The sequence below is a fragment of the Carassius gibelio genome, chromosome A21 (genome assembly GCF_023724105.1).
Source record: "Carassius gibelio isolate Cgi1373 ecotype wild population from Czech Republic chromosome A21, carGib1.2-hapl.c, whole genome shotgun sequence".
In the NCBI taxonomy this organism is placed as follows: Eukaryota; Metazoa; Chordata; class Actinopteri; order Cypriniformes; family Cyprinidae; genus Carassius; species Carassius gibelio.
In genome coordinates this window covers 8,104,032-8,118,174 of record NC_068391.1, presented here as the reverse complement: position 1 = coordinate 8,118,174, position 14,143 = coordinate 8,104,032, and the positions used below count along the sequence as shown (strand labels likewise).

General features: G+C 37.9%; 1 protein-coding gene across 1 annotated transcript in view; it reads left to right on the top strand.

The window, feature by feature from the left end:
* Positions 1–13,927, top strand: part of LOC127941908 (tumor necrosis factor receptor superfamily member 10B-like) — a 24,851-nt gene extending 10,924 nt beyond the window's left edge. Inside the window, exons 2-10 of the mRNA XM_052537363.1 lie at positions 3,972–4,125; positions 5,059–5,187; positions 7,049–7,160; positions 7,470–7,600; positions 8,898–8,984; positions 9,187–9,224; positions 10,093–10,392; positions 10,567–10,603; positions 11,512–13,927. Coding sequence (XP_052393323.1) covers positions 3,972–4,125; positions 5,059–5,187; positions 7,049–7,160; positions 7,470–7,600; positions 8,898–8,984; positions 9,187–9,224; positions 10,093–10,392; positions 10,567–10,603; positions 11,512–11,801 — 1,278 coding nt within the window. The 3' untranslated portion in view covers positions 11,802–13,927. The remainder of the gene's footprint in view (positions 1–3,971; positions 4,126–5,058; positions 5,188–7,048; positions 7,161–7,469; positions 7,601–8,897; positions 8,985–9,186; positions 9,225–10,092; positions 10,393–10,566; positions 10,604–11,511) is intronic.
* The last annotated feature ends 216 nt before the right edge of the window (positions 13,928–14,143 follow it).

The following is a 14,143-nucleotide window of genomic DNA, read 5'->3' as shown; positions in this document are numbered from 1 at the left end:
TCTTATGAGTCAGTATTTCTTAAAACAATTAAATGTTTTGTTTTTGTCAGAGCCAGTGAAAATGAATGTAGACCAGCAGGAAAAAAACAAAAGTAAAATAAGAATGTAGATAAGCTTCAGGGAGCCACTGGTTTTCTTTACTAAAATCTTCAAAAGGTGTGGCTGTAACTGCAGAAGCACATGAAAACAAGCAAGCCATGTCATGACGCCCAGTGTGTCTTGTTTGTTAATAGTTTCACTATGAGCTGTCAGCAAGAAAGCTGACAAGTTAGTTCTAGTCACTCTGGAATCCAGTGATTCACCAGCTCTGGAATGTGCAGACACAGGAAGTGATGTCACTGCTCCCCCAGCCTCCTTCTCCGTGCCTCTCCAAAGAAAAAGAGACCACCTGTTCTGGAATCAGACGTGTCGCCATGGAGACATGAAGTTTCCATAGCATTGGCACACACAAACACAGTCAGGAAAAAGTTTGACTGCTTTTTAAGAGTGCTTGGCATAGACGTCTGTCAGACAGGCTCCACTGTCATGGGTGGTTGATGTCATTGGCAAATCAGCGAACTTTGACCCAGATGGGTTCGCATGTGTCAAGGGGTCCAGAACAGGTGTCAGACATTTAATGCAGCTACAAATTTTTCGGGCCGTAGCAGCTGATATGTGTTTCATCCTGTACTTTCATTCCATATGGAAAAATCCAGTCTTTGCAGTGTGTGCGCGTTTTTTGGGTGAAAAAGAGCGAGTACTGTAACTCATTAGTGTGACTTTTAATGTTCCCCTCATCTAAATGGTTTCAGTGTGTCCATTTGGAGACAGGAATCTCTCTTCTTTCACTCCTCATTCCTCTCTGCCATGCCTTTCCAAACTCCCATGCGCCTGCCCTACGTATTGCACCACTTCTGGTCTTCTCACACTCCGTCTATTGTATCTGTCCCCCTTCTCCTTTTCTGTTCAAATTCCTCCAGCACTCCATAGCCGTCGCTCTCTGACCCCACCTCCCGACGGCTGCGTCTAAATGGTGCGATTGTGTGTGTGTGTGTGTGTGTGCATGTGAACGTCTGTGGAAAGTCTGACGTGAGCGTGGAGAGTGTGGCTCGACAGTGCTGCTCAATCCAGGAAACTCCCTTAGAACAACAAGGCATGGCTGACATCCAGAGAGCTCCACTGTAGCCAAAGTCTGTCTGAGAACCCCCCCATACACACACATACTCGCTCAAGAAACTCTCACACATGAATTCGGTTCGTCCGCACTTATTTCATTGTCTTGAGGTTTTACTGTATGTGTGCACGCTCCAACCCCGAATGGAGTCTCTGCTCTGTTTTGGAGTTGATTTACTGTGGCTGTTGTGATTCAAATATGAAAGATGAAATAGCATTCAAAATGCAGTAGTTGTTGAGAACCTTGGTTGTGTTGCACACTATAGCGCACGTATCCCTGTATTCTCTAATACCCCTGGTCCTCTGTGGCGTCTTAACGCAGCTGTTCAGCTCTATTTGATACTAGTTTACATGTAGCATTCTGCTTTTCTCCTCGGTGGAATGTCTTCTCTGATTGCTCTTCTGTTTTGGCAACCCAGTTGCTATTCTACAAATATTAGTACATAATATTACACTTTCAACACAGTGTAAAGTTTTGCTGTTGAAGTTTGTCACCAGCAATGTAGCCTAACTTATTGACTAAACATTGAAAGGCACATGGAATCAAAGGCTACAGAATAGAATGCTACCATATTTCTTTTTCTGTGTAGTATGCAGCATGCAATATTTTTGCATGTACAGAATGCTCAGAAGAAAAAAATAATGTTTTTCTACTGAGAAAAGAAGCTCAACCCTAACTCTCTAGATAGAGATGTGAGGTTTCAGTTAAATGCAAAGTGTTCAAGATAAAAGATATGTGTGGCTGTGTGTGTGTGTGTATCAGAGCACATCCATATGGTGAATGAGTGTCTAACACATATGTTCAAAGAAAGAGGTGTGTGTGTGTGTGCTTGTGTGTATTAGAGGAAAAGGAGTGTGATAGGGTGGTTGATTTTCATTCATTCTTTGTGTGTATGTATGCTTTTGTGTGTGAGTGAGTCAAACGAGAGAAAAGAGATATTTGGCGTTATGAGCAGACAGAGATGTGTGTGTGTGAGGGAGTCAACAGCAGCTCTGTATGGACTGTGCATAGGGAGCAGGGGTCTTCTACTTCAGACGAGCACTTTACTCGGTCCCTGAGGCACCCCTTCTTTCTTCTCCCTCTTTTCAGCATGTCACAATGAGAAGGCCTCATTTATGACTAAACAACGCACTTTAGAGCCACCACTTCAAATGACCCACATTCTCCCAGACACACAACACCATGATACACCTCACCGGCAACTTGACACTACCGGCTCCTTCTAACGGCCTACATTTCCCATTATCCTCGGAGACAAAAAGACGGAGATACCCAACTCACTGGCCATTGACCAGCATCGAGGACATTTGTTTAAAGTGCCATATTAATGTTTAAAAAAGCACTTATGCACCCCCCCCCCCAACCACAAAAAAAGTCCACATACAATATAAGTCAAGGTTTCTTGCACCAAAACACTCATAATTTAGGTCTACATGACCATTTTCCACAGACCGTGTTCCAAATCAACAGGCTGTTTTTGCTACTGTACCTTTAGGAGATTAATATTAGCATGCAGTTTTGGTACAAGGTAGCATACTACATATTTATTCAAATATCTGTTGCACACGTGCAGTTTGAATAATACATTGAGATATGGACAGTAAGCCTTTCATTGTAACAATGATAGTGATTTAGACTTCTCAAAGTGCAAAACAGTAGCAACAAATGAGTCAAACACGGATGGATTCAGTGAAAGATTCAACAGACTGATTCAGATTGGTAACTTGAGTTTGGGAGTTTTTTATTTTTTATGGGTAATTAAACTAATGAATCAAAATAATCATGTCCAAATGACAGAAGAATTACTGGCATTTATTTGTGTGCCTTTGACATCAACTACAAATTTTATTGGACTTGTTTTGTTCTTCCCTTAAAAAGCTGACATGCCTTTTCATTTTGCTGTCCTAAATATGTATAACCATATGATTAGTTGCTTTTTATTTGCATTTAGCATTGTTTTGCACTGTTGTATATGACTTTGTCGGAGCTTACTTTCTCCCCACCATTTGAGAAATATCGTTTTTTTTAGACGTTTATTGGTATTTCCATGGATCCCATAGAACACTTAGCGTTTTGTCAGGGTAGGTTGTTTTGTTCATGTCCAGGAAAAGACTCTCTCCTGCTCTGTTAATTCGCTTTGCTCTGCAGATGTGCACATCAGATGGTTTGAATTAAATGCTAGATTGCTTACACAAGGTCAGCTATGAGAACTCAGAATACCTCTCTGTTTGCCTCTGGAACTGAGAAAGAAAGGGTAAATGTGTGTGAGAGAGCACAACTCTGCAGCCGTGTGAAAGTACAAAACTGGTATTTCTCTGGAAGAAACTTCTTATCTACTGTTCTTCCCAGCCTTTTTTTTTTTTTTTTGTCTCATGCACCCCCCTACAGCTCCATAAGCAAAGCTCAAATAACGATTCATTTGCACCAATGGCAACAACACATTGTTTTATGAATGAAATCCAGATGAGACATTTCCCAACTTTATTCCTGTTATATTTGTAATAATGTAAGTAGTAAATAAATCTGCTGTCTGAAGTGTGTAAGACAGTCATTTATTATTTTAGTAGATTTTTTTAAATCTTATTTTAGTTCAGCTGAAGTAGATGAATGCATCAGTGTGTTTTCAAACGCATTAAATCTGAAAATTAATCACAATTGATCTAATGAAATACCTAATCCTAATATTTAAATATTAACGCAAGTCATAATTTCTGTTTTACAGATTTAACAAGTAAAACCAAAATCTTTCTAAGTACCCACTTTGATACATTGCAAGTGATGGTGAATGCATATTGAAAAATCTCATTTTGTTCTCCAGGTCCCTATCATCATTGCCTTGATTCATGTGAGTCATGGAGCGGCAGAGCTAGTGTTTGCAGGAGACCTCCAGAACCTCACAGCAAGACAGATGATCTGCGTGGAGAACCAAGAGTACCCTCACAATGGCTTCTGCTGCAAGAACTGTGAAGCCGGTAAGTTCTAGTGAAGATTCATCTCTGTCAAACCGTGAGAACTTCCCTTGTGAAGGCCAGTATTGTAAACACAAATGACTCAAATCGCTCAAAGCAGTAAATTAAAGCATACACTGGAAGTCAAGATGTTTAAAATGGCTTTCCAGACTTTGTTGATGAGGCGCTAACAAACATCTGCCAGTGTTGCTATTAAGAGTATTATTCTTTGATGAAAATAGCAAAATGGTTCTTTAACAACAGTAAGGGTTAGGGTTGGCTCATCATAGAGCTGCATATCTTGAGAGATATTGTAAGGCTTTTGCCAAAGGTGTTTGTAGGCCTGGACTTGGTGTTTAGATGTCCAGGATGACAGGAATGCAAGCCTGCATGTGTTTTACTCTCTGCAAACATGAAGCACCCATGAAGAGCAGCTTAAATCACCAAACTGCCTGATGGGAATTAAACACTAAATATAGAGTTTGGAAATATAGTATTGGCAGTTACAATGAGAATATGATGAATGTAAAACAAATGATATAATGAGATTAATTTAATGTTTAATATAAAACAAGATCATTTTGTGAAACATAATGGCATAAATGTATTAATAAATGTACATTTATTTTATAAAACATAATGGCACTTAATAGATTCTTGAAAAAATTACTTAAATATGAGAATTGTCATATGAGAAATGCTTATTAATAATTTAATACTAGATAACTGGTGTCAGAATATGTACCAAGACAAAAATAAAAACATTTTAAAAGACATGTAATGTGACAAAGGAGGCATGCAGTTTAAATTAATAATACAATCATTTTTTGTTGCTGTTGAGTTTGATTCTAAATAAGAACTCATTCCCATTCTACTTTTCACTCCTAATGCCATATCTTATGTTCTAATGTCTTTCATGAAATCTTTTCTTCAACACATTGTTTTTTCTATTCACAGGCACTTATGTGAAAGAGAAGTGTAGCAGGAACCAGGAGAAGGGCATTTGCGCTTCCTGTGAGAAGGGCACGTATGCCGAACACCCCACAGGCATGGAGCAGTGTCTGCAGTGCAGCCAGTGCCACAGAGGTAATGTTCTCCACCTACTTCTCTAAACCAGCCATTTACCCCTGAGTTTGAGTCAGTATCATAATTCCAGAATTCATAAAGCCAGATCTTCCTCTTAGAGTTGTTTAAAGTAAGTGTTTGAATTAGGTCTGTGACTTGCAGAAGAACCTTGTGCTTTTGTAATTGATTGTTGAGTTTTCCAGTAGACAGCCATCTGTAGTCTGCTCTGACTCTCTAGAGAAGCAAAGCACTCAGGAATGTAACATTTATACATCTCGAATGATAGAACACACATGGTCCTTCCTTGGCATGCTGGGAAGACAATAACGGAACCAATCACCGGTGACTACTGGACAAACATTTAACCTCAGAATCTAGAAATTAGAAAATAAAAATAAAAAACATTTCTGAGATGATATAACAATGCTGGCATAAGAATGATTTGCTTTTGGAAATTCAGACACGCCTTTGTACAGAATGGAAAAATGTGCGGCATACTGTGATCTCCAAGTGAGACGGAACATCTAAAGCAAGCTGAACCCATCGCAGAAAGCTCTGCTCTGACAGCCCAATTATTTGCAAAGCTATTTAGTCTGTCTGTGGTTCCTGTGAAGTCAAAGCCATCCATTACACTGCTATTTATTTTGATTGGACAGCCACATTCACCGTTTATTAAGTCATTTGATTTACCTAATCACTCTTTCCCACAAGACCCTACTGCTTGTTCAGAACCAAACACTACTTATTCGTATAAAGAAAATCTCACCCATAGGATTCTCAAGAGGAAGGGGACATAAGCAGGCCGCATGAATACAGCGGAGTCTAGTGTTTCCTGTGCTGGACACCTCACTCCTGGGAATCTGATCTCCTAATGTTACACGTCCTGGGTGTGGCCCCACTCCTGTGTTCTTTCACTAGCCATTTGTGTGTGTGTGTGTGTGTGTGTGTGTGTGTGTGTGTGTGTGTGTGTATGAATGACTGATCTATCCTCTAGTTTATGCACACCTTTGTGTCTTTTGTCCAGGTTTGTGTGCATGCTTGGGTTTTAGGATGATGCAGGGCGTGCCTGTATCATGTGGCGTCTTGTTCGGTATCTGTTTTGTGCAATGAATCACTCCCAGGTTAGCCTGCTGAGTCACAGGGGTGTGTTGATAAGACTTTCCATGCAGTACAGCTATTGTAAAGAAAATGTAATTCTGGGCTGAAACTGGATCTTTATTGATTGGAAATTCATCCAGTAATTAATTTAAACATTGAGTAATTTTTTTTTTGTTTTTTTGGATTGAATCTGGATGGGGTTCTGGATTTATCAAAAATGTAACTATTTTATCTTACCCTGCAGAGGTGCATTTCTGCTGTCTGCAGATATTAGTTTTCAAATATATACATTGTATTATTATTTCATCTAAATGTGGATTAAATCTGGATCAGGATCTGGATTTATCTGACATTTAAATAATTTAACCCCCTTTTAAAGGTGCATTTCAGCTTTTCTCAGAGACAGGTTATAGTTCTAACAATAATATATAGAATCGTTTTTTTTTTAATCTAGAGTTGGATTGAATCTAGCTGGATTATTCTCTATAGCATCTGGACTGAATCCGGATTGATGCAATTATTCAGTTCACCCTTCAGATGTGTGTTAAGACATTGTCTCTATTCCAGTTGTTCTCTGAGGCAGATGTTAGCTGTAACAGATAGACACTGAATCATTCTTTCTGAATCTGAATCAAATCTGTACTGATCCAACACTACTCAGGTCACCATTCAGAGACATAATTGTCCCATACATTTGGACTGTTTGCTGAGACAAAACCATTAGGTCCATTGCTTCTCTCCCACTTGTTCTGATTTCTTCATCCTTCTCTTCCTCCCTTTACAGATCAGATCATGGTTGCAGAATGCATCAGCACAAGCAACACAAAGTGTGAATGCAAACCCGGTACCTTCTGCCTGCCAGACGAGCCATGTGAAGTGTGCAAGAAATGTGCCAAGTGAGCTTCTCATTTCCTCTGGAACATGCTCTTCCCATTTGACCTCTGTTCTGCAGCATAACACCCAGATGAAAGCAGACAGATCTGACACTCCCATTTTCTATTCTCTTAACCTTTTAGCCCCAGCCTATGGTTTAGATCACCACCTCCAATGAGTCAGATCCCTTTCCCACTGATTCGCTCTCTCCACCTTTAACCCCTGAGGCTATTACTGTGCTATTCATAATGAAGATCATTTTAAGACTCCTATTTTAAGCCTTTGGCTTCACACCTTTTCTAAAAGGCATTTTTTTGACTGTGGTTTTGCAGGTGCAAAGCTGATGAGGAAGAAGTGAGCCCTTGCACTGCGACATCCAATACGAAGTGCAAAAAGCCAAACTCTCCTCCGACAGAAGGTCCAACGGAAAAGCCTTCGGCACCAAATGACACTAATACTATAGGTAAGGCAAGCACATGTGTACAAAAGTCCAAAAAAAACTTAATGTGCCCCTATTATGCCATTTTTAAGATTCCTAATATTGTTTTGGGAGGCACCTACAATACAATTACATACATGCAAGGTAAAAAAAAAATGATTCAGTTTTCTCAAAATATGCATTTAAAGCTGCGGTAGGTAACTTTTGATGCTCTAGCGGTTAATAAACAGAACTGCTTGCGTCTTGCGGAAGAACATCGTAGCCAGAACTACTTCTCTCTGTTTATGTCTATGAAGAATCCCAAAGGTACTGGGTTACTCCGCCGCGGTACCCCCGAAGCAATCTAAAATAGTCCGAATATAAACACTTATTATAGGTGCACCCTAGTGATTCAGGACAAGCCAAAAGCACGGTTTGGAAAATGGATTCATGGTGTACTCGCTTATTATATACTTTTTTCTACATTTTGAACACAAACAAAGTTACAGACCGCAGCTCTGATTGGTTATTTTTTACCGGGAGCGATGGAGTTTCTGCAAAGGCAATAGGACCACTGGGATGAGCCAGAGGTGCTTGATTTTTTTCACAGATTATCTGTCCCATATTCTACTGTCAGGACATAATGACAGGTTTAACAAATATGTAAAAAATATATTTTTACAAAAGTTCCCTATAGCACCTTTAATATCACCTAATTTTCCAACGATTCTCAAATAGTTTGTTCGAAGCAATTCTAAGATTCAGGATTTCCCTGAGCCTACTCTGCTCTGATTGGTCAGATGGCCCAATCTGTTGTGATTGGTATACTGCTTACAGCTCGTCAGAAACGATACACCCATTTCCATAGTTCCGCATTTTGAACCTTCAATAAAAAATAAAAACATCTATTATTTGTCATACTTACAGGTTGTGATTCAGTAGAGCCAGCTGGTCCAAATAAACAGGGTACTACTGAGCCATATTTCAAGAGCAAGTGTTTTGTGAATCCCACGTTGAGCTTAGAGAAACGGTCTGTTTGTGGCCAGCCAACGTAGGCTGGAATTATGCAAATGTGTTACTTGTAGCCATCACGGAAGTGACACTAATACAATACTAACGGCTCGTTTAGGTTATACAGAGTCGATACTTTATTTTGGAGACAATAACTTTATTTATCGTGCATTTTCGGACAACTATATTACACACGGGATGAAAGGCAATATTGGAAATGGCATAATTGGGGAACTTTAAATTGATAAAATAAGTGATGCAATCATGACATTAATTATACTGCATCATCTAATGAATCAAGGAAATATTTAATCTTCTTTTTTTTTTTCAGCGATTGTTATAACAGTGTTACTTCTGCTGATTATCATCCTGCTTGGAATATTTTTCTTCTATAAAAGATATCGACGTCAACGAAGCAGTATGTTAAAAATCCTTTTTTATTCCTTGTATTGAATAACACTGCTGCAGCAGTTATATCTGTATCATTTAAAGTAATTGCGCAACATTTAATGCATTCGTAGTATTATGCCGTAGATCTGCAAAGTGGAAAATCAACTTTTATTGAAACTGCTTTAAATACATACGTTTTATGGACATAATTCCTGTCAATTTTATTTCAGGCCCTGCTGATGATTTGAAAGAAGTGAAAGTTCCTATCGTAAGTGGTTTTTGGCTTTTTATGCATTACCGTATTTTTCGAACTATAAGTCACACCTGAGTATAAGTCGCATCAGTCCAAAAATACGTCATGATGAGGAAAAAATCATATATAAGTCGCACTGGATTATAAATCGCATTTATTTAGAACCAAGAACCAATAGAAAATATTACCGTCGCGGCAGGAGACAGTAATGTTTTCTATTGGTTTCCATTTTTCAACCATTTCCATTGGTTTTTCCATATTTATGTGTCTGAAACTATATGTGTGCTGCCGTTTTTGACCAGGTCTCCCTGGAAGAAGAGATTATTATATCTCAATGGGATTTTTTTCCTGGCTAAATAAAGGATAAAAAAAAAAAAAAATTCTCTTGGTTCATGTCAAATTAATTTTGATAAATAATTCGCACCTGACGATAAGTCGCAGGACCAGCCAAACTATGAAAAAAAGTGCGACTTATAGACCAGAAAATACAGCAGTTTGATTCATACATGAATATTATTCTAATTCTTCAAAAAACTTTACATTTAATATAATTTAATTTACATTTATTCATTTAGCTGACGCTTTTATCCAAAGCGTCTTACAATTGCTATATATGTCAGAGGTCGCACGCCTCTGGAGCAACTAGGGGTTAAGTGTCTTGCTCAGGGACACATTGGTGTCTCACAGTGGATTCGAACCCGGGTCTCCCACACCACAGACGTGTGTCTTATCCACTGCGCTAACACCACCACAATTTAACACAATAGTTAATATTTTAAATAAATATTGATTAAATTATATGAAAAAAAATCTATATATATTTTTTATTAAATTTATTTACTTATAGTTTTAATAAGTTGATGTTCTTCTTGACATCACTTAGGATAAGCGCCCAAGATCTGAAGAGGAACAAGAGAACAGCCGCAATGCTGGATTAGAGAGGGAAGAGGGTCAACGCCTAGAGTCCCGCCCCTTTCTAATGCAAGAAACACAGGAAACCGGCACCAAGAGCATACCAGTGGAGGACGAGGACCGGGGACTGGGTGACAGCTTGCCAAACACTACCAGCTCTTCCCAAACCAGTCTATCTCCCCTCCCTCCTGCAGTCTACAATGAGGAATCACCACAATCGACTCCCCATGCCCAAAGACAGCCAGAGATGGTTACAGAGCCATGGGCAGGGGTTAGTAAGAACTAGTATCTGTTTAGATCAAAATGCAATGAAACAACAAGATAGTACATTGAAATGTTTGGAAAAATCCTTGTTCCCAAGTAGAAATCTTTATTTCCTAAAAACTGAAAAACAAATTTTACAAAATTGCTAAATCAGTTTTTTTTTTTTTTTTTGTGTATATAGAATGATGGTCCTCCCAGAAGACTTGTTCCTGTACTTGGTAAGATATCATTCTTTCAGACACAGTATTTGGAGAATACATACAACATAACATTTCTTGGCTTATATTTAGTTAATGTGACTTTAGCAGTTCAGTAACCACATCAGAGGATAATTCAGACATCACCAGACATCACAATGTTTCAGTTTGTTAGTTTAGACTCATTAGTAAGATAAATTAGCTATAAAAAGAGAAATAGTACAGAAGAAAGATATATTGTCTCTTTTTTTTCAGTTTTTCTGAAGAGTGCAAATGTTCAAAAAACAAAAATGGAACTGAAAGAAAATGTAAAAAAGATAGAAATAAAAATAAGATACGTTACCGTTCAAATGTTTTGGGATGGTCAGATTTTTTAAAAACAAAATAAGTCTCTTATGCTCACCAAGGCTGCATTTATTTTATCAAAAAATAAAGCAATAATTTTTTTTTTTTTAAATGTTATTTATTATGATGTTAAAGTTGGATTTTCAGTAGCTATCACTTCTGTCCAGAAATCATTCTAATATGTTGATTTGGTGCTTAAGAAACAATAATATCAATGTTGGAAACAGCTGTGCTGCTTAATTTTTGTAGAAAGTGTGATCATATTTTTCAGAATTCCATAAATAGAAGGTTCAAAAGAACAGCATTTATCTGAAATGTAAAACTTTGTCACGAGTGTGAGTTTTGATTAGTTTAATGCATCCTTGCTGAATAATTACTTCCAAAAATCAATAAAAATCATACTGACCCTAAGTGTTTATAATAAAGAAAATAAATATAAAACTAATTCCCTATTTTAATCATTCCTAACCTTAATTATAAGTACAGAACGCGCCCTCTTCATTAAAATAATTGGATCTTTTAAAGTTCATATTCAAAAGGGCCATTAAACATGTTTCTGAAGTCTCATTGCTCTGATTTAATAGGTGAGGAGGAGTCTCTAAACAAGAGTTTCGACCTGTTTGACACCCTGGATGTGCGGTACCACAACAGGTTTTTCCGCAGCATCGGCGTCAGCGACAACGCCATCAAGATGGCTGAAACGCAGCAGCATATGGACAAAGTGTATGACCTACTGCGGGTTTGGATGCAAAAAGAGGGCCTGCGGGCAAACATCAACACATTACTACAGGCTCTGCTAGACCTGGATCAGCGGTATTCAGCAGAACACATCGCCTCCAAGGCTGTTGAACGAGGCTACTACAAATATGAGTAACATGTCTTAAAGACTGCAAGATATTTGTTAAGTAAAAAATCGAAATAACGGAGAGGTGTTGATTCGTTTTAATTTCTCTTCAGAGGGTCTATTGGCATGAACTTGATGTCCCTTTACGGAGACATTGGAGAATCACCTCTCTGTAGCGCCCAAGTTGGGTTTAGAAGCCAACACTGGACCTTTTTTTGAGGATTTACACTGGCTATCAGCACAGGGCGATGTGTTCCCTCTAAACCGTGCATTGTAGTAGCGTTACTTGATGCACTGGCCTCAGGCGTTTAAACTACAGGTTGATCCAAAGCCTACGTAATGATGTCAATTAAACCTTTGATTACGCCAAATGTTCAAACTAAAGCAAGTGTATTTAGTTCCGTGCCTTACTTGTTCATACTCAACAGGCACAAACTGAAGATTTTCACAAGCTTCACACTACATGTAATCATATTCTCATGAACAGAATCACTTCTGTTCTTAGCTACCAAACCTTGTTAACGAACTCAGTTACAAATGAGCAAATAAGCCTCAGAATGAGTTTTGGATTTCAGTCGTATGTCAGCAGTCCAGAGTTTCATGTGAAGTTCAGAACCTGAATTTTTCTTTGGTTGTTACAGAATAGGCTGCCCCTGAATTATGCCAATCTGTGAAAGGTGATTTCTATTTTTTTTTATTATTATTTTTCTCGACAAATGACCTTCCTTCATCTGTTTGGTGCATGGACGAGATGTTTTGCAACCTTCTCGGCCTTTCTTGCCTGTTCTTTTTTCCTTATTTATATTTAAACCAGTGATGTATTTATTTGTTTCATGTAATTACGCATTATTTATACCTGTTACCAATATTCACCTAGAGTAAGTGTTCCTGAAGCATTTAACATAACTCAAATGTTCACCAGTCAAATCCTTCCGGTCCTTTCACAAGCAGATTAGTGCCATCTTCAGGTAGTTTATCAATAGCTAAGAAGACATTTCTGCATTTCCCCCCAGTGTGTCACTTAATACTGACACGGCATTTCTTGTTATATGAATCACCAAACGTGGATGTAGTCGTTCGTGTTCTGAAATGCTAAAGAAAAGCTTGAACGAGTACCAGGGTCAGTATCTCTTGGACGCCCGTATCTGCTTCCACAGATTGAATTAATATTGAGGATGAGGCATTTCAAACCTCTGCTCGCTGTTCTTGTTTTTATCTGCGGTAGTGCACAGGTACGTGTTTTTAAAGGGTTAAAAGATGAAGGAAATTTGTGCTCACCCAGAAACTATTTTCAGTTCAGTTACGTTTTGTCTAGAATGTACATAGTTGTCCAGAATTTTATTAAACAAAACTAATAGATATATATTTATGCAAGCCCTAAGAGCAAAATGTAATGAAGTACTGCCTAAAAACTGAACCAGAAGGAACAAACAGAAATAGAAATGAACAAGTGGAATTGATGTTATCTGAATAAACAGGGCTCTTTAATTCATTTACGTAGCAGTAAATGAACTGTCGTCTGACTCGGCTGTATAGCTATGTAACTGTATTGGTGTATGAAATATATTTTCAGAACATATCTCACATCAGCTTTACTCCTTAAACAGACTTGTTGGGAGTTTAAAAGCTGAAATCAGATCCGAACAAAATGGCTCCAATTCTTAAATTGTAGAGATGTGTACAGTGCAGGCACTGCCACCTATTGACATAGAGTTGAATAGCAAGAGAAAAAAACCTGCATCAAATTTAAGGGACCTTTTTCCCCCCACATCTACACAGCCTTTTCTTTACATCTTCAATCTTTTTGCACTGAATTTAACATTGAGTGTCTCTTCAAATGTAGATGCAGGAGTTTTTACCTCTGAGCAGGTCAGTGCCATCTGTTTCTCTGTGTTGTTTTATACATATTTTTTTTTAGTTTTATATCGACTCCACATTGATCCTGCCTTGACGCCTCTAACACAGCCTCGCATGCCTCAGTTCTCCCTCATTCTGCACTTCATTTTCTCAGTGAAGCATAGAGTAGAAGTTTTGTATCCCTTTCTTTTCCCCCTTAGACAGTTGTTTCCTTGTTTATGAATGTAAAATGTGTGTTGTTGCAAAGTAGAATGTTTTTGTTTTAAAATAAAATAAAATAAAAATAATTAAAAATGGCATTTTTTTTTTCTCTCCAATTTATGTTTTAAGACATGGTGTTATTGTGTTTAAATATTAATTATATAATTATTATACTATTATTACGATTGGTTTTTATTATCTATTAATAATGTCTATTTCTTATTGTATTTTTAGTCATTTATAATATATTTAACAGTACATAATTGTTTCCTTTTTAGAAATGGTGGTGCTTACAAAGTAATATGTGCTTAAAA